Below are 24337 nucleotides of genomic sequence, written 5' to 3'. Positions count from 1 at the left end.
TACATATAAACTTGTTTCCTAGCTTGTAACCACCTTGTCAATCGCTAGACATGAACACTTTTAAAAGCCAGATAGTCACTTTTCCATTGACAAACTCCAATAAGCACATTCATTTTTATTTTAACCTTATTTAACATAGTGAGAAGTACTGTAAGCGTATGTGTTAGTTGTATAGTACAGGTATAAAATGACCTTTGCTTTAACAAAACCACCACAGCCCACAATCATCATTTCAGTCACATTATAAGCTAATGGACACAAATAATTGCAATACTAACATACTTTTGTCAAAATGAGCCCAAAAAAACTGAGAGGAGGGTGGAAGTTGTCGGTGTGAGCTATTAGAGAATAAGGATTCAAGACAATCCTTTTAATCCAATGCAGTCAGATCAATGTCGGGTGAAAACCTTGTATCGCCAAAATGTAAATTTTCCATAACCTAAGAAAAACTTGATTTTAGCTTGACCGCCATGCATTTTTGAGTTTATCCAATGGGTTTTGAAAGGGTTTCTTAAGCCCCAAGGGGTCTTAGAATTTTAAGAATTGGAGTGAGGAGGTTTTCACACGACCACAGTGATTTGCTTGCAGAGGGAAACGCATTAACTCTCCATCAGTGTCCGGGCTGCTGTCTGGTCAGGAGGAGGTGGTTGTGACGGAGGGTTCGCAGCTCCGTCAGTCTGCCCAGGAGGCGGCCGAAGCGCTGCGGTCCCCCGCGCGGAGCTCCGCCCTGGGCCCCACACACCCTGGACAGCAGGTCCAGGATCAGCTCCTGCATTTTCTCGACACAGCCGGCCGCCTGCAGGGATGCCCGGTCTGCGAGGACAGAGACACACAGAGAGGCTGGTTCACATCGCCGAAACTGAATCTGTTTCTTTATGTTTCTTTCCAACCATGGAGGAACCACTTGGAAACTGATCCATTCAAACTGTGAAACGGCGATCTATGGGAATCCATGATTCTAATGCAATGTATTGATCAGATTCCATAAAAGTATGCATGAACATGTTATTTTCATTCTTAATCTTACTATCCTGTTTTGTTTCAATGGAGAATTTTAGTGTCCCATGGGCTAAATGCTGTTTCAGAGGCTTTTCCACCCTGACAAGAACAAAATTCTGGGGTAAACACTGGTTATTTGTACATTTTTTGGCATTAAAATGGTCCAGTTTGAAGCTACTGAACACAAAATATTGCACAAAATATCGGCTGTCGGTATCGGCCTTCTATCACCTATATAGGTCGAACACTAAAGTCCAGCCAGACAGCAAGAAAACAGAGCAGAGCAAGTTTCAACCCTGACAGAGATCCAGTGTCCTTGCATGAAGCAGAAATCTATAGGCAGACAAGCAGCGCTCACCCACAAAGACCTACTGAGATAGACTGAGTTAATCATTGTAGAGGCACCATTTCACTATCTGTTCAAGAGCTCCAGATAAGTTTATAATCATTATTTACCCACATTGGAACAGTTGAATACTGCATGTGCATCTCTTGACTGATAAATGATTGGATTATCTTGGACCAAACACCCACGAAGTAAAAAAAAAAAAGTAAATATTTCTCCTCTGACCTGAGCAGAGCAGTGCTGTAGCGGTGAGCAGGGCGTACTCGGCCTCGGTCACCCTTAACGCCGCCATACTGTGGAAGAAGTTGAGCACCGGCCCTAGAAGATCCTCACTGGTTCCTGTACATGCAAGCAAATGGGAAATACCTCACTTCTTTTTATATGAAATACCTTGAAACTCCTTTCACAGACCAGAATACTGACTTAAAAACTATTTTGTTTCAAGTGTCTGTATCTATGGACTCACCTGAATTGACCAAGGTCCTACTATGGATGTTTTCCTTGGACTCTACGTTTCTCAGCCAGTAGTGTGTTGACATGTTGAAAGGCTGCAGGGCTGATAATGGGGAAAATATAATAACACTGACAACACTTTTTGACCCCCTTCCCAAACTCCACTTAGATGAAGAAATGAACCTTGCCAGCTCATATGACTCCTAAACGGACAATCCTTTGCTGCAAAAATATCCATCTTAATGTAGTTTTGAGTCTTAAAATCTTGTATTTCTTAAAACAAGTGAAAGAATCTGCTGATGTGGTTGAGATCATTTCACTTGTTTCCAATGCAAATCAACTGGTTTCCAGAATTATCTTGAATCAAGCATCATCTTCTTGATACTAGAAGAGCGATCTGCCTTATTGCGCATTGCTTCAAGAAAATTCTCTGAACAAATAGCATTGGAAACAAGTGGAATTACTTCACCTGTTTTCTACAGGTCGGTACCTGGACTTGGGCTCGTTGGGTTGTGGGAGAACTGCTGAGCCGAGAGCAGGAACATAACCTCCAGCGAAGAGCTGGACAGGAGAGCGCTCTGGTCTGAGAAATCCAGGAGGTCAAAACCTGCATGGAGAACATCAACATTTGCTTTTTTCCCATTTAAGCCATGTAGGATTTTCTATAAATAAAATGTTAATTGAATTCTGGAAAACAGAACCATCCATTAGCTCATGTGCTGCTTTCTATCAACATGTTTTTACTCCTTTCCTATACTGCTTTTGAGGTCTAGTCAAAGTCTACTGGAGGTTATTTGTGAAGTTTTGCAGGGAACCAAGCCCAAAGAACCCTCAAATTTTAAGGAAGCTCATTTGACACAGTGATAAACATGGGTTTCAAATGGGTATAACAAGGGGTGGGACTTTCCATACCCCAGCTTAAGTAGTAGTTTTTATTTTTATAATGTAGAACAATGATCAAGCAAAAATTGCCAGAAATCTATCTGGAAATTTGGAAACCATATCTAAAAAAAACACATATGGGAAGCATTAAGTAACAATGTTCCCTATAAACTGGTAGTTAGTTGCACATTGACCAAATAATAATATCTTATCAGTCATTGCTTCATTTTGTCCCTAGAAATTTAGTGGGTATAAGGAGGTTTGGACGTTTTGGTGGCAAATTATATTGGATGCAAGGACTTTGCTATAGCTTAGATTTGATAAGCTATCAAGATACCCTTGAATTTTAAATCACTTCTGTAGCAAATTAAAGGTTAACACCAGTAACTTCATTGGACATCTTTGACATCATCATCATCAAATCATCATCATCATCAAAACAGTTCCTAGAGTATTACTTTAAAAGAGGAAGGCACCACAGAGCAAGAAACGGCTCCTTTCTTTCTTATATCCCCTTTGAACTGGAAGCAAATTTAGCATCATTTTCCCTTTGTTGCTATTTGGTTTCTGTGTTAATCTGTCATTCAAATGAACACAGAGGAAAGCAGATTTTAGATTTTGAAAGTCAGTTATTGGAGTTCATCTTACCCGGCACTGTCCTGGCAAACTGCAGCAGTCTCTGTAGGTGGGGTGATACTACATCAGACAGACCGTCCCCTTCATCTATACATGGCCACTCAAACACCTACGCAAATACAGACAGCAACATACAGCAAGCAATCATGAGGGAGAAATGATAAAAGGAAACATGTTTGGAACTACTAGTAGTTTCTCCACAAGGAATCGTGACCCACCCTGCAATGGGTGCTGTCCTGCGCCCTGTACTGTCGATGGGCCTCCACCATCTTGTCCACCATGTACTTCTGTTCTCTAGATAAACTGGCGGACAGAACCTAGTGCAGAGGCAATAAAGCAGGGGGGTGTTTGATGAGGAGAACCAGCATTACATGATGTTGTCGCTTTCTTTCATTTTAAAGCTACAATATGCAACTTTTTTCACATTAAAATAAATAAATAGAATATACACGATCAGTCTGTGTGTGTCTGTGACCCTGTGTGACCCCCTGTTTACCTGAAATTGGCCTTTCAATGATGTTGGGACATTTTGGGGCCAACCAACCAACCAATAAACCAACCACCCAACCAACAATCAAACCAACCAACCAACCAATCATCCCACCAATCAAACCAACCAAACAACCATCCATCTATCTAACCAACCAACCAACCAACCAATAATCAAACCAACCAACAATCCAATCAACCAACCAACTAACCAACAATCAAAACAACCAACTAATCAACCATCCAATCAACCAACAATCAAACAAACCAACCAACCATCCAATCAACCAACCAACAACCAAACCAACCATCCAATCAACCAACCAACAACCAAACCAACCAACCAATCAACCAACAATCAAACCAACCAACCAACCATCCAATCAAACCAACCAATCAACCAACAATCAAACTGATCAACCAACTTGCGGTCCAGTACCTGTCCTGGTAGCCTGCTGGTAGAGCTGACCCTCCTGCTGTCTGTGTTCTCCTCCTCCTCCTGTCCTCTGGCTTTACCTCCTTTCCTCAGTCTTTTGGACTGGCACTGTACCTCTGTCAGCAGGCCTGGGGACAAACCGCTCACCTTCAATCACCTTCACTAGTGCATCATTCACAAACCCTCATTTACATTAGATCTGAATGTCATTTAGTGTTGAGTCTTAAAATCATATTTTTATAGAAACAATTGAAAAAAAATTACCAATGGGGTGAGATAATTTCACTTGATTTTCTTGTATTAAGTGTAATTTTCTTCATATCAGTGGAGGGATCTGATTTATTCTGCCTCATTTCAAGCTATTGACACTTGCTGACATTTTTGCGATGCATGTTGCTTTTGGAAAGCGGTCCTAACCAAGCTATGTCCAGTGATTTTAGTATCACTCATAATTCTTTCTTTTATTGCATTACGAAAAGTAAAATGAGAGTTCAAGCACATGAATTAGGTGTCATTAGAGGAGTAGTTGCCCTCACATTCGGCCAGCATTCCCACGGCGCGGCACTTCCTCAGCCGGCAGTCTTGGCACTTCCTCCTCATGTACATGTCCATCTCACAGCCACCGCCACTCTTACAGCGATACACAGCCTTTTTAGTCACACTCCGCCTAAAGAAACCTGAAACAGCCATGTGGGGGAACGGGAAAAGAACCAGATGAGGTTAACTAAAGAAATCTTTACTTGAATAGCACCTGTCAAAATACAATTACAAGACAAAAATCTACGTCAAATGCAAAGACAGCAAGGTAAGAAATGCGAGAACATAAAAACAGACCATAAGAGGGAGGGAGAGAAAATCAGGGTCAGACTGAGAGTTTTCAAAGGCCGATACAGATACTGATATTATTAGATTGAAATTCAGCTGCCAACAGATGATATTTTGTGTTGATATTCAATGTCTTTTGACCATTTGACCATTTTCATGTCATTGACAGCATGGAAAAGCCTCTGAAACAGCATTTAGACCATCATGGGACACTAAAACTCTAAACAATAAAGAAGGGAGGAACCTCCATCATATCGGCGGTGGACAACATGACAAGCTGAGACCCGACTTTTAATAAAAGGCCAACATCGACCCGATCAAACCAATAGATCGGCCTAACCCTAGACAAAATACGTCCTTTACCTTTGCATCCCTCGCAGGTAAGAGCGTTGTAGTGATACCCGGACGCTTTATCTCCACAAACCACGCACAGCTCGTCCTGAGCTCTGCTCTTCCCTCCTGGCCCCACTCGGGTCCTCCGCCCGAGGGCGAGGGGCAGTCCTCCCACTGCGACCACCTGAGCCAGGCCCCCGCACTGGGGCTCGGGGCTGGGATCGCAGGGGGCCTCCATGCAGTGAGGGCTGTAGAGGTAAGGAGGGTGGCAGGGTTGGGAGGAGGAAGAGGAGGACGACGAGGTGGAGGAGGAGGGAGATCCATAGAGGGAGAAGGGGAGGTTGACGGGGCTGTACTGCTGTTGGCTGTAAGGGAGCGCCTGGAGGTCAGGGTCCTGAAAGGGGAAGCCCAGGGGGTCGCCGAGCATGTCTGGAAAGGATAGAAGGGAAAAGACCTGAGCAATTAACAGCTTGGATTTTTTCATCACCCCTCACAATTCATGTTTTTAATTGCTGATGCTCAGGTTGGGCATAAAGGCAACTTTTGCTGATTGTTCTAGAAAATTATAACCCTGTCACCTGCAGACTTAAACACTGGAAGTACATTTTACCCAGACAGTACCATGAATATTGACCATATTGGTGAAATGTTTGACTCTGCATGTATTGTATTCTCATGCCTGACGAGTCGGTACACATCTGTGTCCAGCCTCAGGTCTCAAAGGCACCAGCAGTGACGATATCAGCCCTGGCCTCCCACATCTGAACTATAGAACAAAAAAATAACATAATGGAGGGAGACTGATTGTCAATGAGTGTATCTGCGTTGGCCCGGCCTCGCGACTCCCCTTGCGCAATCATAACCGGGAAAGAAAAAATTGAACGAACATTTCGAGCAGCGCAGCTATGACGGTCACTCTGCCTTGGAGTCAAAGTGCGTTGTAGGAATGTGATCCTTGTCCACCATCGTACGTGATTCATGTGTGACTTCATTGCTTTTATGGGTCTTGGGGGATACAATAAAAAAGAGCTGAGAGTGAGAGCTTGTGAACGAGTTTGAAAGAGCTACAACAGGATGCAGCTGAGAGTTTGAGAGTTTTGATCAATATTCCGAACGCTTCAGTCAGCCGTTTATGTCCGTTCAGCGATGGAAACATCTTTGAGTGTGGTGCAGCAGCTTGTGTTTTGCAAGTCCTTGCTCCACTGAGGAAAGGCCGCTGGCAGCCGCTTAAAGCGCAGCTGGACCAGGACGTGGACTGGTCTGGGATCTGTCTACACACACATTAAATGGAGAGCCCACCCAAATGTCAGTGCTGTTCGAGATGGAAATTACAAGGATAATACATTTTATATGCTGGGTGTCAGTTTCATTCACTGACATTAACACTGACTCTGATTTATTTTGAACTATGGTTGAAGAATCCCTTTAAGCTGGGATGGAGGCAACAGACCACCCTGTGTGGTTAATGACGAATTCATGCAGCACTGTGAGTAATGTCAGCAAATCAGCACTGTTTTGGTGAATCAATAAAAATAGACTCTTTAAACTAAATTTGGCAACAAGCGTAGCAATCTTCCCATCCTATCACTGTTGACAAGACTCCCTCTCATCCTTTCACATCAACTCCTGGAACCATTGGCCTTGCTTTCCCTCTCTTTCCCTGCTCATGTCCCGCATTTCTTAGAACTACCGCCTCCATGTCCATTCCTCATCACCTTCAAAGAACCATTTCACCCTATCATTGTGTCAAACAAGATCTCCAAGGTGATGAATGAGTCTTTCTCTCTCTTGTTCGTGTTGCACGGTGATGTTGAAGAGACAGACGGCCCTGCCTTTTGACCCATGGGTGTTAATTGGTGACACCCATGGGTCACCAATTGGGACAGTTGAGACAGTTCTACACCTTGACCCATGGGTGTCGAGGTGTAGAACTGTGCGTACCTTAACCTATGTCCTTATTTAAGTCTCAGCCCTAAGTCCAAATGTGATCTTGTTGTTTTTAATATTATAATGGAGAGCAAAGATCAAGCAAAAATCACTAGAAATGTATTTGGAAGCCATGATTGAAAGAAGAATTCAGGACTAATGTTCCCTCTAAGCTGATAGTTTGGCGAGCTACATCTAATAATTTATCACACTGACCAAATCATATCTTGGCAGTCGTCAGTCATTGTTCCATTTGTCCTGAGAAATTTAGTGGATATAAGCAGTGCGTCAACTGAGAATCAATGGTTTTGAAGGGCATGTATCAATTCGACCCCTCCTTTCTCCTCTTACTTTCTCTCTCCAGATGTTTCCTGTCTTAACCAGAGTGTGTGTGTGTGTGTGGGATGGGGGGTAGGCGTGCGGGGGGTGGGGGGTCCATGGTTTCTCGTCATGTGACAGAGCCGTGGATAGCACTGTTTGTAAACCATTTTAACGCTGTCTAAACACTCGTCAGCCTCCCTTCCATCCCATGCACGCTAGGGAGCCAACGACACCAGCGATCTACCCCCCATCAAGCCCCACCCCCCCACCCCTCCACAAGGGCAGGAGGGGAGACAACAGGGGGGGAATTTGTTGATACTCCTCATTATAAATAGATACTCCGAATGCACGCTCGGCCCCTCCTTGCGCGTTGGAAAATGCAGCGAGCCGGCTGAACTCCCTCAAGAAGATTTTTTTTTTTTTTCCATGTCATCGAGTGCTCAGAGGCAGTAAATAAACACTTAACATTCATTCATCAATTGCGAGGGTGAATGAGACGAGGTTGCACACATGTAAACTGCAGCGGCGGACATGAGTGTGCAGAGTACAGTCACATCCTCGTTGTGCAACAGTGTATAAATGACATATTTCAATTCAGCTGCATTGCATTGAATTGATTCATCTGCTTACATGTGTGGGGAAAAAGTTACTTTATCTTAAACTAAAGCTTGAGTAAACTTCATTATCTCTGAAAGCAGTACATAAAAACTTAAGATATCAATGAAATATACTGCCTATAGTTTTACAGTATTAAAGTAGGACTGAGGTCAAAGCAGGTCAATATTCCTGTTTTGCTGGATGTTCACCAGATCTAAAATTTCATACATTTCTGCCACGTTAAAAAAATTGGTTAACAACCTGTATCTGCCAATGTCCCTAATGAACCATAAAGTTATGCAGCATCATTTGAATTCACTCAAATAACTTTGTGACATGAATGTTCATGTCCGAAGAGAACAGTCTATTTCATACACTTGTTAACTGAAACAAATGTTGGTTTAAATGGGCTTGATTTTAAAAATGCATTTATTGGTAACCACATGTCCCTAGTCTAGTCAAGAATAACCATAGTAAAAGCTAATGTCAGTCCAACTTTAATGTATCTGTTGTTGTAAGTCTATATATCAGCACTGATATCACTTCTTACAGAAGTAGAAGAAGAAGCATAACTGGTAGAAGCAGATGCAGTAGAAGTAATAGCAGAAGCGGAATTAGAAGCAGAAGTAGAAGTACAGGCAGAAACAGACGCAGAAGTATATGCAGAAGTAGAAGCAGAAGTGGAAGAAGAAGCACAAGTTGAAATAGAAGAAGTAGAAGCAGAAGTGGATGGAGAAGCAGAAGTACAAATAGAAGAAGTAGAAGCAGAAGTGGAAGAAGAAGCGGAAATTAAAATAGAAGAATTAGAAGTAGAAGCAGAACCAGAAACCAAAGCAGAAGTAGAAGAAGCAGAAGTAGAATTAGAAGAAGTAGAAGGAGCATTGTGGGCTCACCATAGTACTGGAGTTGCTCTGTGGGGCAGTAGCCATCTGAGGCAGAGAGAAACCCCCCGGCCGAAAAGCTCATCTCCAGCTCAGTCCACTCTCTCATCTGGACAGAAGATCCTCTCTCCGCCTAGTAATACAGGAACTGTCCTCAAACACACATAAACACACACACACACGGAGACAATCACTCGGAGGATTCACAGATATGAAGGATCTGGGACGTTCAGAGACATTCCTCAATCCCCGGGACGCGTCCAGGTCTCTTAGCTGTCCGAGCCGATATCCCAGCCTATTTTTAAAGCGAAGGGCCCCCGCGACACCGAGAACAGAGAAGAAGAAGAGGAGGAGAGCGCAGCTGAGGCTCCGGTCTACGGCGGGTGATGCACTAGAGGAGGTCCGGCCGTCCCCCGGGGGGGAGAGAGACGCAGGGAAAAAGCCGGGACACCCAGGAAGGAGAGAGACGGGACGGGACTCGGGTCCAAACAGCTGGTCCTGGCTGGGACTTCACAGATCAGAAGGATGAACGGATAGAGGGAGCGAGAGAAAGCTGGAGATATCCTCCCTCATGGGTGGGGGGGGTCCCTCATGGGGTGTGTGTGTGTGTGTGTGTGTTGCATGTTCAGGTTTGGCCTGCATGAGTGTATCCCAGTGTGCAGCAGCTGGGCTGGGCTGATGAGACATGTTCTCAATCTAGTCTTCAGGGTCAAATTAATGAATTCCCACCACTGAATTACTATACTTACTAGAATAAGACTCATGTATTGCTTTGCTGATAAATGGGCTGTTTATTAAAAAGAAAATCTGGATCAGTCAGAGTCGTCCACCTCTGATATGATGGTAAATATGTAATCGGTTTGGTAGAATTGATCTACAAATACTACACTGGTTGTCTATGGGAAGCATTTAGTGATAGTAATGAGACTCCTGGTTTCAGTGGAGAGTTTTAGTGTCCCATGATGATGATGAAACGCTCTTTTTGAGGCTTTTCCACTCTGCCAAGAATAATATCCTGGCGGAAACACTGACTAATTGTAATTTTTTGTTATTTTTTGGGATGAAAATGGTCAAATTTGAATTTAGACCACCTTTAATTGACGCAAAATATTGGCTATCGGCAGCTTCAATCTAAAAATATCAATTAAACCCTAATACTGATATTGCCGTTATTTACTACGCTTAAAATGTGTGTTTGAGTGTGTGTAATGTACCAACATGACTACGTGTTTGTCTTCCGAGCCTTGGGAGTGTGTTTACTCGGCCTCTTGTTTGCCACTGCTCTGTTTGTGCTGCAGTTAATATTGGACAGCGGTGAGATTTAAGGGGCTCGGGGACCTCCGCCTCCCCCGCGGACGCTCAACCAGGCCTGGGCAGAGCCAAGGAGTCGAGGCCCGAGCTGCCCCCGAGGAGAGAGAGGAGTGACCCCGACACTGGCCCGTAAACTCCTCACCAGGGGCGTTTGACATGCAGCATGCTTACTGAGGATTAATGGCGTCCTCCCACCCGCGTATCATCCCTTCACTGGCTCATTATAAAGGCCTGTTCCCAACCCAAGCGCTGGGTTAGGAAAGAGGGAACGCTGATGTTCTTTTCCCATTGCTTACTGATAGCTGTAGCCGTCACTGATGGGATGGCAATGACAAATGAAACAGGAATTTGGTTGAAACAAGGTCCATTTCTTTTGAAGGTTATGTCCAAAGTGCACACTGTGGTGGCAGGACACGATGCCGACATAGCCTAAGGGTAAACAGAAAGCTGTTAAAGCAGCTGATTGGAGACAACAGGCGATCCGAGAGCAAATAGGCTCCTAAATCTAGAAGAGGTTGTTCTTCAGAGGCCGCCTGGCTCTATCTGTAGGGGAACGTAGCATCAAACAACAACAAATAGCCCTAATCCCTTCACAAAAAAATAGATCTATATGGTTTTATGTGGTGCCAATTTTAGCCAAGCAACTGCTTTTTTATGTATGTATGTAGAAAGGAGGTATTACTAATCTGCAGGGTATTTGCATGTCTCAGAAAGCCAAACTGAAGACTTCTTAAGAGCTTTTTAATGCTACCTGCAATTGAATTTAATAGTAAATTATTAACCAAAATAAAGACACAAAGCTGGCAAAACCATTCTGACTAAACATAGCTAATGAAAGTTGTGAAACGGACAGAATAAGGAAAAGGGACAGCAGGAAATTCCCTGTTAAGGGACAGAAAGTCCAACTGTGTTTAGTAAAGCAGACAGGATGCATACTGTACTACTAACCCTGTTCTGGATTCATCTAAGAGTGGACATGCAGTGCAAAGAAACCTGGAAAAGTAAGGCCTCTAATAACTGCATTTAAGACATTTTAATACTTTTAAGGCCTTAAATTTAGATGAATTTTGAAAGACTTTTTCAGACTCTTTAAGGACCTGTGGTGAAGAAATTCAACTCCACCAAGCTCAAGTCACTCTTGTCTGTGCTAGGGACAGATTCGGTTGGTTCTCTTGGGTCCAAAAAGAAATTTGAATCCCAAATAGTAAAGTACTCTAATAAAGCCCATGGTGAGCAGGATTATAGGAGTTGCAGGTAAAAGAGCAATACAGTAGAAATGAATGCTCCGCCTTGCTGCATAGTTGAAAAAAGTCCTCTAAGGCCCTTAAACTGACTTAACATCATCATTTATAGTTGCATAGATTTCAGAAACAGAGACGAATGCCTCATACATTACAGATTTGTGGTAATTTCTAGAATGGCATGAATCCATTCCTGGAGAAGAGGTGGTCTACTGTTATTTTTCCCTTCACAGCGATGTTTCACGTCCTAACGTATCCGGCAAAACAAACCATCCTTCAAACTGTCTCTGACCTCTGAGAAAAGGAAGGAGGGAGGAGGAAAGAGAGAAAGTAGTGGAGAAAGTAGAGTGCTGAGAGGCCAGCTTGTGGTGTCCATTTATTAACATATGACGCTAAGCAATGGGGACGATATCTTAGAGCGTACAAATGTCACCATGGATCTTCTGTTGTGGCGGAGGTGTCACATTGTTGGACACGGGGCTGTATGCAGGGCTCGCCCCATGGGAGATGACTGTCACGAGAGAAGAAGAGGAGGAGGGGGACGGAGGGAAAGAGTGGACATTTAAGGGCGCGTTCACGGCGAGCCTGTTTGGAGCGGTTCTCAAACTCTGAAGCGTTTCCTCCTTTGGTTTGTTTGGCCAGGTGAGAGCGATGCCATTCGGACCCTGGTGGCACCAAATAAGATGCCTGAGAATGCGTCTCATTCCTCTTCCAAGAGAACTGTGGTGCGATTCATTAGGAAGGAGAACGTAATCCCAACCTACAGGAAACCACCCCAAGACACAAGGGTTTATGGGTACAAGGAGCTGGATGTTGACATCTGACAGCCAGCAGTTCCTCATGCTTGGAAAGCCTAGCATAACAAACCACAGTCTGGACTGATGCTCATATTCAGCTATTTCTTCATGTGTTCTTAACTGGTACGAACACTAGAGAAGAGCACAGACAAGTCGATCATGCTGAGCTAAAGTTACAGGGACTGAAATCAGATTTGTTTTGACCAAAATCTCTAACTTAATGGGACTCTGTCCAATAAACAAGCTACTTGTGAGTCATGTGACTTTTGTGAACAAGCCCTGTTTGGCTTGTAACTGGCCAGTGTGAACCTAAACGAACCAAACAAAGTAAACTTTTCCACTATGTTTCAGACCAAAGAACACCAACTGTAGGTGTGATCGCACCTTTAAACCCATTAGTCCTGCATCACTGACAGTATAGGCCTGGAGGTAAAGCGCATCATGAGTCCCGTACAGGGCGTCCCATGCATCTGGCCAGCTCCTCTCTTTATCAGAGAGCTGTTTGCTGGTAGCTGCGGCTCGATAATGGGCCAGACTGTTTACTGATCCTAACAGGAAACAGACGCTTACATTAAAAGTGGCCTTGCAGCCCGGGATTTGTGGGTAAAGTCCATGGCTAACGTCTGAGCATATGTGTGTGTTTGTTTGCGTGAGTGTGTGAGTGCGGGTGGGGGGGGGGTAATGCAAAATGAGGAATGTAAAATTGTCATATGTTAGTTATGTGTAGTTATTTATCCCTATTTCAAACTATTTTCGATATTTGGAACTTCTCTAGAGGTTATGATGATTTTGGAATTTAAAAGCACAGTATTTGCTCATTGTCCCGTCTACAAAAAGGCTATTTTGATAAATCCCTTTCACACCAACCTGAACCATTTACTTTGCATTGAGATTATGGATAAATACCTAATAATTCCTCAGAAAACAATATGCTACTGGAAAGAAATTACAATCAAACTTAATGCTTTTGTCAAACGCCACTTGTGGCATGCAAAAACAGGGCACCACAGTAATAATAACCATAATAAACTGTAACATTAAAGCCCAATGACAAGATTATAATGTGGTGAGGTAGAAGAAAATCACAAAATGCAGTGTTGAGAAAACGTTTAACCCCGCAGGTCAAATCAATTGCTCGCATTTCAAGAGTTATTTAGTCAGGAAGCAGGACAGAAGCCAGCTGATGTTCGGGTCAAAGATCGCTAAAGTACACCGTCTTGACATTATAAACTATTCCAGCTATGTATAAGTTGTGTAAGTTAGTAGCAGGGGTTATGGACTCACCGCTGATGCTGCTAGTCTTCCTGGTGTTGCTGTGTGTCCTGGTATCCTCTCGCTTTTTCCACCTCTTGCATTTTGTAACATCGACTCCAGTCCAGCCTCCATCCTCACACACTGAACTCACACACACACACACAGAGTAAACAGAGCCTCTCAAATGAGACAGTTACTCATAATATGTATTTTAGATGGAGCAACATGTGGCAGACACAGCTTTTCTGGCTATAGAACTGTATGGGGGGAATCGTCTACCTGAAACTGACCCAACCCAAGATCTTCTATTACAGTGAATGTTCTCTGTCAGGACTGGGATTGTAGAAATAGTTCCTAGTCGTGTTGTGTGGAAGAATTTGGGAAAACCTGAAAAACAAAACTGAAACAGGAAACAATAAAAGCATTTATATAGATGATGTAAACATAAGGAGACAGTAGGGATGGGACGATACGATATGGGGTTCATGATTCAATACAACCACGATACAATGTAATAAATAAAAGTTCATTGACTTTGCAGAATTATGTTTATTTTTAAGTCACAGATCTTTCTAGCAATGGCATTGGCTTGCTAGAATGTAAACAATTTAAAAATGTCATTACAAAGTGCAAATAATATAATTTGGATGGAGAGCTTGTGAAACTGTGATGGTCAAGCGTCTCATTTGTGATTACTACAGCAGAATAAAATATAGCTAATATCACAATTCATTTTTCTGCCCCACTATACGTTTTGTCACTTTTTTGTATTGCGATATATTGAATTTCGATGTATCGTCCCATCCCTAGGAGACAGGTTCAGTCAGGTCATTCACTCCTGCTCCGCTGTGGCTGATAGTCTCCCACTGGACAGGTTGAATTATAATTGAGCAAATACAGGCACTTCATTTATACCTGGTGCAACCGAGACGCCAACATTTCCATTATTCCTTTTTCTTTATCCAGGGAAAGTTGACAGAGCATCATGCCTTTTTCTGGCTTCACATTCATACAGTTCCACACATTCAGTCTTGTAGCTGCCCAGTAAGGAGCAGCACTGGAGCACTCACTTTCCCCAGTCAGTCCAGGGATTCAAACCGGCACCTTTCCAGTCACAAGACACCCCCCCCCCCCCTCACACACACACACATTACTGGTAAGGCCCCAGCAGTCCTGGAGTCACCTCATTAAGACATTCCCAGTATAGTGTGTTTATAAACAGCCTCTTAGTTCATATCCATGATGATGGATGGAAGCTCCCTATCACTGGCTCTTCCTGCTAACTCCCCGTCCCGCTTAACAATCTCTCTGCCCCCGTTTCACAACCATAAGCCATACCCCCCCCACCCCCCACCACCACCACACACACACACACACACACACACACACACACACTCCTCACTGAACCCGGCATGATAGTTTTTGTTCTGACCTTGCTTCCTCACTGGGTGGGCCCTTAATGTCTCGTGTGTGTGTGTATGCATATGTTTAAGTATGAAGGAAAGTATGTGTGTGTGTGTGTGTGTGTGTGTGTGTGTGTGTGTGTGTGTGTGTGTGTGTGTGTGTGTGTGTGTGTGTGTGTTATAAGGGAGGGAGGGAGGGATTCCCAGGGCCAGAGCGAACAGTGGCTAATGAAGAAAAACAACGCGGCTGTCAAGGCCTCCCAGCAGCAGGTCAAGCCCGGTCCCGGGGTGCCGAGGTCAGCGGGGGGCCGGGGGGGGTCAAAGGTCAACATCAAGGCCAAGAACAGGCCTTGGCCCCCGCTGCTCTAACAAATGGAGGTGGAGGACATACACAGGGAGGGGGATGAATGAAAAGAGCAGAGAAAATTGGTAACTGCTATTTATCCATTTAATGTTCACCGCACTACAACGGACCCACCGAACACATTTAACAATTTTCAAGGTACGAAACTGACTTCTGTGTTAAAACGTGTAAAGAAGTGAGGATGAAGTGAGGAGAACCAAAAAAAAAAAGTTGTGTGTGAACGAAATACGGTAGTGAAAATCTTGAGTGAGCAATGTGACTTAACACCAATCCGAATGTACAACAGGTCAACTGTCTGAATGTGAGACAAATAGCAAAATAAATTCCTTTCAATGAAAATTGATATCTAAAATGCACAAAAAAACATAAATGCTACAAAAAAAAGACGTTCTTTTTGATTAAGGCAATTGGTGTAAACCGATCGATTAAAAATAGAACTCGACTACATACATTTACACGTTACAGTTTTACAATACATTTTTTACATTTTCAAATGAGACACATCACTGCGGTCACATCTCTGTGAGCCTGAAACACCGAAAAAGATTCAAGTTACACGTGCTGAATCACTGTAAACAAGTTCTTCTACATTTATCAGTCAGGGCTTCATGCAGCGGGTAGTGTCATAATCTTCAAAGTGTTTGGCAACTTTAAAACACTAGAGTGATTTTAGAGAAACCTCTGTGCAGCCTGGCCTCTCACGCCAGCAGGTTTCTGATGCCTAACATCCAGGTTGTGACCTAAAATCAGGAGAGAGGGACGTTCAGGTTGACAGGAGGAGCTCCCCATCCGTGTCTGAAAGCCGAACCTCTCAACCATCCCTTTAAAAATGAGAAAATTAAGAGCAATTAACAGTACATCACAGCACCACGATGCAACCCGACGAACAACCTCGTCTGTCTCAGTACTTTTGGTGACAAAAACACAGATCGCATACATAAAAAAAAGAAAAAGAATAAATAAAACTATAAAACTGAACAAAAAGGGATTTTCTTCATCCTGCGTGTCTGTCCAGCCATGATTATGCGTTGGGAATGTGATTCTGAGGGCTCATTGGGGATGACTGTCTGGTCGCGTCCAACCAGTAGACCCTGGGTTCGCCGGTCTAGTTGCCCAGCAGAGCGGCGGTCTCGTCGCAGCGGCCGTCCGCCTCCACTGGAGCGTTGCGGTAAATCAAGAACTGGATGGAGATCTGAACCGGGGCGTCAAGGAAATCTAATGAAAACCATGGTGCTAGAAAACACAATTAACCGTGAAGCAGAGGTGTGACCAAGTCCGCTTTGCTTGAGTCCCAAGTCAGTTTCAAGTCTTGAGGCACAAGTCCCAAGTCAAGTCCTAAGTCTAAATGTAGATTATCAAGTCAAGTCCAAGTCAAGTCCAAGTCATTAATGTCAAGTCTCAAGTCTAAATGTAGAACAGCAAGTCAAGTCAGAACAAATCCAGAGTCCAGTATCAATTTAATATCTTAAAGAAAACTAAATATCTAGGACTTTTCAAAGCAATATGGTTTTAATAGGATAAAAACTTGGTAAGAGCATCATGAGTTTGATTTCTATAATCAGTTTCAACTTCAATAAATTCAATCATTCCATACAAATTCAGAAAACAATTTAAATTCAGTCGTCTGCTAGAACAAATCTCATCACTTTCAATCCAAGTCATTTACACAAACACAAGATCTCAAGTCAAGACTTTAGAAACCTTTTCAAGTCATCAAAGTACAAGTCAGAGTCAAGTCCCAAGTCAGCAGAACCCAAGTCAAGTCAAGTCTCAAGTCTTCTCTTCATGCATCAAGTCAAGTCTCAAGCAAATAAAATTGTGACTTGAGCACAGGTCTTGTCACTCGGCAGTGACTCCTTTCCATCTGCAGTGTCATATACTAGGGCCGATACTGGCCTTTTGTTAAAAGTGGATATTGGCCTGTCAATCTCATCTACACCAATATGATGGAGGTTTCTCCCTGACTGCAGCTACATCAAAACAGACTGTAAAAACTGCAATGAAATTTTACTTTACACACGTTAATTGTTCAATAATGTTTTGTAAATTAATTCTCCAGTTGAAGGCCTAATGTATCTCAAAGTTTCCCAAAGCTGGGTGGCTTATCCTGCCATAAGAAGCTGCTAACCTTCATCTTCAAAACTCTTAATACTTTTGATATCTACCATATATCCACAGCCACACACACACACACATACACATACAATCCCGAGACCTAAACCCATCTGACATGCTGTCCCCTCTTCAAGATCAGCGCTGCCTAAAATGTAGCAAGTACATGGCATTAGGGAGAGCCCCGAGGCCCGGCAGCATGTTTTTTTTGTTTTGTTGAAAGGATACCATGAGGTCGAGGGAGAGCGTGCCCAGGCTGCCGATGAGCCAGGGCAGGTGGTGGATGATGTAGCTGTCCTCGCCCTCGCCCCAGGCCGGGTTCTTCAGCAGGACGCTCAGGCCGTACATGGTGTTACCCAGGATGACCAGGGCGAACAGGAAGTACGAGACGCCCTCCGTCGACTTCCTCTTGTACTGCGGGGGGTAAGAGAGGACGGGAGAAGAAGAAACGTGAAGGAAAACGTTTCCACAGCCACCTCGCATTTTTCTTTCCCCCTTGTCAGAATTTCGAGCGCCTGCAGGATCAGTTTCCTTTTTCCTGGGTTTAAAAATGGTTTTAATGGACATGTTTTCTCCAACATCAGTATAATGAAAATTCCCCTGGTGTTATACAGTTTTCTGGATTTGAATGCTATAGTATTGAGTAGGATTCCACTGATATTACTATTTTTTATTATTATTAATAGTAGTAGTAGAACAGGTGTCCTGGGTTTCAATGAAGAGTTTTAGTGTCCCATGATGGTCTAAATGCTGTTTCAGAGGTTTTTCCACCCTGACAAGAATAGAAACACTGAATACTTGTAATTTTGGGTCATGAAAATGGTCAAATCTAAAGATATTGCATATTGTCACAAAATATTGACTATTGGCAGCATCAATCCAATAATATCAGTATCATTATCGGCCTTCAAAAACCCATATTGGTCACCCCTACTGTACAATACACTTAGATATGCAGCTAATAGTATTTACTATTATCACTGTGCATGTACTAAAGGGATTTTGGACACAGTGTACGTTTCTATTCAGCCTGTCCTACTCACATTAGTGTACATCTGGGGGACTCTGGAGCAGAGGTAGAGCAGTGACGATAACGAGCCGATGGAGAAGCCGATGATCTCCTTGGTGGTGAAAGCCTGGAGCGACGGAGAGGCGGACGGCGTTAACACCAAATAAAGCCAGGAATAACCGGTTAACCTCGGTTCGCCGGTCGACCAAACGAGGCGCGTCTCACCTGAATAACGCTGACGTCAGAGGACGACAGCAGTGTGCGACCTTTGAACCCGGAGGGCGCCGCTTCCTGTCGGGACCCGGGGAGGGGGGCGAGGCCGGCGGTGCAGCCCAGGACGCAGGCCAGCCCCACCGCATGTAAAACCCTCCTGCCTGGAAAGCAGAGGGGAAGACAGTTGGGTCTGCCATCAATACTGGGAGACTCAGCAAATTCCTCCAGACAGGGCGAACCGTGTCAAAGATCAGCAGCGAGGGAACAAATACCGCGGCAACTCGAGGCAGGTGATGACATCATTACAGGGTTCAGGGATTACCTCTTTCCTCTGTCTGCACTAGTCTTGGGCCATTGTTCCTTATCACTGATCTAGGAGGCTTGTTCACTATGCAGCCATGTCAGATAAAATAGATCCTTTCAATAAACAGTAGTGCCTTGGAGGTTGTTGAACCGTTATGTACTTCTATGACCTACTGGGGATAAGAGATATGCTTGACTGACCACACCAAATCATTTAATTGCCTGTGTCATCCAAAGTTGCATCTGAATTGTGCATAACGCAAGGCTATTGACGTCCATTTCAGTTCTGTTTCTGTTTACCAGAATGTCTGTGTGTGTGTGTGTCAGATACCAAACAAGGCTTTGATCAATCTGTCAATGCATGGAACTCACACAGCGAAACCCAAAGACAATGGCTCTCACACCACGGGATTAGAGTGTTAAGAGCGAAAAAACAGAAGAAAAACACTCACTTTCAACTGTTTTGTTCCTTGTCATGTAGTAAAGGTACATGCCTAGCATCACCAAATCGGCCAGGACATAATAGACTGCTGTATATGTCTGGAGGAGAGGAGAAAGAGAGAGAGAGACATGACAGTCAGACATGACAGAAAAAAAACACCTATTTTTTTGGCACAGAAACAAAAACATGTCCACTTGGTCGCTATGGTTAGCACCCAAAGACTGATTCAAACATTTTGTTTATCTGAACTACCAGTCACCTGAAGTGGGAGCTGGTCAGCTAAGAAGGAGCCCACTAGATTGCAGCTGTCACCTCCCAGCCACAGCAGCAGAAACCAAATAGAGAGAGCGCTGTCCATATTCCCCGTTCTGCAAGAGCTGTAGTACTGTCTGCAACCAGGGAAACAACAGAATTAAAGATACGAGGTGTTCAGATGTGTTCAAGCGCTGCCTGTGAGAGGCTGAGACACCATTTCACTTACGGGAGCGAAGACACCATGAAGCAGAGAATGGACAGCAGGCCTAGGAAGACACTGGCCATGTCCCTGCCGTCCTGGGCGCATTCCCCAAGCCCTTCCCAAACCCAGACCGAGCCGTTAGGGCACAGGGTGGTGAAGTTTCCTTCCATGGTCCATCCAACGGCCCCCCGCGTCAGGACTCCCTCTGACCACATGTTCTGCTGGAGAGAAAAGCCTCGGTAAAAAACCCCCAAGTCATCCCAAGTCTACAGCTTTCATTACACTGCCAACTGGGCAGCACCTCATCTACTACATTACTGATAGCAATATGCTTTATTTACATGGTACTTATATAAAAGCAGAGTTTACAAAGTGCTTTACATGAATGCATTAAAAACAAGATTAGTAAAAAATATATGGCATATATCTTTTCACTGCTTCATCACACAGTCAAAATCAGCCATATAAAAAGCAAAGAAAATAGCACACTGGGTCACAAGTAACACAATTTCCAGTTAACACGGTCGTAAACGGGGTCAATGGTTGGTCAACAACATAAAAACAGGCTGTTTGGATTTACATGTTGCTCTGGTTTGCTGATTAGTTTAACAAAGTGAGACAGTTCCGGTAACGTTAGAAGAATTACTTTTGTTTTTTTCTTTTCTTTTCTTTCTTTCTTTTTTTTTTACCATATAACAGTCAGCAGAGAATAAATACAACAAAACGGTTAGCCATTTAGCTAGCGACCATAACAATGCTAGCAATGATAGCTCGATTTCGTCTGTGGTTTTTACATCGAAAACGTCTAGTAAACTACCTGTTGGCACACTGGGAGAAAGGGGGAAAAAGCATAAACTGCTCTTGCCTGTTATGCCGCTGATAACTGCCGATAACGTCCTTTGCAGAACAAAACCTCTCAGACGTCTGGCGGCGCTGAAAACACAACACGGAAGCAGGCTGTAAACAATCTGGTAGCGAATGAGCTGATTGGTCGTTAAGCTGCAACGTCACGGAAACGAGGCGTGGCTTAGCAAAAGTAACAGGTGACCGGTGGCTCGTGAGCCCAAAAACAAGCCGCGTCAAACCACCCTGGCTTTCAAAATAAAAGTTTAGCTCGACACTTTATTCTAGGAGGCCGCATAGCCTTTAGGAACATTGTGCAATCATAGCTTCATTTCATTATTGCTTAATTAATTTGAAATTAGGACAGTGAGAGAATGATATAGGCTTCACTCCCACTGTTACCTCATCACTTGGAGTATACACTGACATCTCTAGTTCTATTCCAAACCACATAAAACAACATCTTCTGAGACTGGGGTCCCCCAGACAAAATCTTATCAAATGAGGTTCAAATGTGTACCTATGTGAGGGTCAAAGCTGACAAGACAAAGCCTGGGAACCCCTGCACTTGGGTCAGCTTGAGCAATTCCAGTCTGGTGTCCCAGCGGGCACACATTTCACATATTCTCAACACATATTAATAACCCTTGTTAAGCAGCCTTTGTCGCTCCGCTTGGTAATTCAGTCATTAGTCTTGAGCCGTCCTCTTCGACATTAGGCCCCCACATTCTTCTACGAGCTTTGCATTTTAGTATTAAGCTGTGAAATACTAATCACATCCAGGCCCACGTCCATTGCTATAGGGGCAATATTGCTACTGACGGCTCCATCTAGTCACGAGAAATCGCGTTCTCTAGTGTATGTAGAGACGGTCACACCAAACCCCAATCAAAAATCTCCCAATTTAATGTTACTTTGCTTATTAGGCAAACATTAACACCTGATAAAACATTACTTTAAGAGCTTATAGGAATTGTTAAGAGCCACTCTTCAATTCGGCATACACCCAATACACCAGTAGCACTTATTTCAATAACATAACTTATAGAATTAATTCCCCTGTTTTCCAACAATATTCTTCTTCCACCAAAATACACCTTAAAGGCAGACAGCAAGCAGTGAACCAATTATAAAACTGGGATTTTATTATAATAACGTGCTGCTTGGTGGATTGGATGTATGCTGAATTGAGTAGTGGATCCTAACGATTCAGAAAGTGTCTTGTCATATTCTGCGAGGTGTACACGTTTGCCGATAAGCAGATTTTGAATGGAGTTTGACGTTACTGTAGATACAAGAGAGAAGGGGCCGTGCCGGGGTTTGAAGATGAACGTGCCATCTAACCCGGTGTTATACCGGCCTGTTTTTATCAGTTGAAAATAGTTGAGTTTGAAAGTCTTAGTCTAGATAAACCAGTCACCTGAATATACACCCTGTCTAGTCGAGAGAAAATATCCTACCTCGGGAAGAAATTGACGATTTAAACCCCAGTCAGACTTTGAATGAAATTGGGTAGAAAGGCATCGACATGCTACTTCCCTAATGTCTGAGATGAACGTGATGTAAACTGTGTCAGCTGACTGTCTGTCTGCCTGCCTGTCTCTCTGACGACTCAGCACTAAACTACGCTGATGTCAGGTACTGTTTCCAGATTCAGTCAATCACACTTGTACTGCCATCACGTGCTTCTCGTAAACTCATACTTCCGACCTCAGCGGGTCATAAATGCAACTTGTTCACGTGCCTTTTGGTCACTTTTACCATCAGTTGGTGACACAGCTTCCACATAACCAGTAGAACAGCCACTTCTTGATTGATACAGGTAATCTATTTTGATAGGCAAGATGGCTGCCATATAAAACCTAAACATTACATGATGCCATGGCCATAGTAACACATGCTATTCCCCGAGTATGATGCACTAAACCAATGCTGATATCCATGACATCATCAAAATTTCTGTGGCAACCATGTTGAGGTGTAGGCCAGTCAAATAACCATTCGATGGTGCTGATGTGATCAGGTATGGCCATTCGAATCATTCCAGTTCTGTGTCCCATGCTCTTTGCCCTCATCAATCTCCCCAACCAATCATAGAAAATTCCCACTTTCCCAGGAATATGTACCACTTTGTTGGGTCATTCATCTGCAGCTCAACTCGTAACTGTGTAGATGATTATCAGAATCACTATTTTAAATTTACATGTCTGCTGCACATTTTCTCCTCTCCTTTCTGCAAAGTGCAGCTACAAAGCAGCTCTGTACCATTTGGTTTCTAAAACGCAACAGCCACCCAAATCTACTTTTATTAGAGGGTTCATTTTGTTACTACGCTAAGTTGTATTTAGCCTACATCTTTGCAACTGGGAAGTAGGAGCTTATGACGACCACCTGAAGGCAGCATTTGACTGGCATTTAGCCACAGAGATCAATTGGGTAATTAGCCTATATTCAAGCAAACTACTTTGAAATTTAATGGAATGTGACAATTTATGTACGTATGTATAATTTTCACGAATGTATAATATATGTAGGTTGATTTCCATAATCTATTTAAGCAATAAGCCACAAGAGGCCGTGGTTTGCAGTGATTTTAGAACAGCCAAGAGGCGTTGTTAGGTTCTATACAGTAGTATTAAGAAGGCAGAAGTTCAATAAATCCGCCTAAAAATATAGTTCTTGAATAGCAGCTTAACAAAGTGGTTGAGGTTGAGACAGAAGTAACAGTTAGAGCACTTATTTCAATTTAGTGTTCTGATATTGAAATGAACCGTTATGCGGTCACAGATGTGGGTTTATATATCATAGGCTATCATTAATATTTAAATTAACGGCTATATTAAAATGTCGATACTAACTTATGCAGTCAAAAAGTGTGCATTTATATTTCAATATTTAATTAATGTTAAATTAACGGGGTTATGTAACTATATTTAAATGATTTATCTTGATTTATTTCCATGTTGTATAGCAAAAAACAGCAAAAATGCAATATTATTGTAACATGGCCAAAGTCAAGTATTATATTCAGGCAATCCCAGCCCTACTCAACACCACACATTTGCTTTGATATATTTCAAGAACAGGTTTTATTGATGACGCACCCAAACATCTATAGGAATACCTTCAGTGGGCTAGATTCTCTTATTTACATAATGCTTCCACAAAGTCATACAAATACTTGGTAGGTTTCATGTCAAAGTATAGATATAATACATTAAGATCTGGGAATGGGAGAGTCATATGTCTTATAAAGCAAATGTCACAACAAATCTACAAATATGATAACTGATGATAGAAAAGAATTTACCAGTCATTAACTTAACTACCGCAAAACAAATCCTACTTCAAAGTCTGTACAAGCGAGTTCTTGAGTGTCCGTGAATGGAGGAGGAGGAGGAAATGCAGCTCTTCTATTGTTCTGTCTTCAAAAGTTCAGAAACAGGCAGATTTCTTATGCATCT

General features: G+C 43.1%; 2 protein-coding genes across 2 annotated transcripts; both read right to left on the bottom strand.

The window, feature by feature from the left end:
• Positions 1-130: 130 nt before the first annotated feature.
• Positions 131-9233, bottom strand: nr1h5 (nuclear receptor subfamily 1, group H, member 5). Its single transcript, XM_071916704.2, has 10 exons — positions 9137-9233; positions 5430-5828; positions 4778-4918; positions 4245-4369; positions 3535-3633; positions 3329-3425; positions 2289-2405; positions 1812-1901; positions 1571-1684; positions 131-813 (listed from the first exon to the last, which is right to left on the bottom strand). The coding sequence occupies exons 1-10, from the start codon at positions 9231-9233 to the stop codon at positions 611-613; spliced, it is 1482 nt and encodes a 493-aa protein (XP_071772805.2). The 3' UTR covers positions 131-610.
• Positions 9234-15560: 6327 nt separating this feature from the next.
• On the bottom strand, positions 15561-22409 carry slc66a1 (solute carrier family 66 member 1). Its single transcript, XM_071916692.2, has 8 exons — positions 22334-22409; positions 20055-20248; positions 19833-19962; positions 19584-19671; positions 18841-18989; positions 18650-18742; positions 17835-18020; positions 15561-16686 (listed from the first exon to the last, which is right to left on the bottom strand). Exons 2-8 carry the CDS (start codon positions 20243-20245, stop codon positions 16600-16602), a joined length of 924 nt encoding a protein of 307 aa, XP_071772793.2. The 5' UTR covers positions 20246-20248; positions 22334-22409; the 3' UTR covers positions 15561-16599.
• Between the last annotated feature and the right edge of the window lie 1928 nt (positions 22410-24337).

The sequence above is a fragment of the Centroberyx gerrardi genome, chromosome 14 (assembly GCF_048128805.1).
Source record: "Centroberyx gerrardi isolate f3 chromosome 14, fCenGer3.hap1.cur.20231027, whole genome shotgun sequence".
NCBI lineage: Eukaryota > Metazoa > Chordata > Actinopteri > Beryciformes > Berycidae > Centroberyx > Centroberyx gerrardi.
This window is presented reverse-complemented; position numbering and strand designations above follow the sequence as displayed.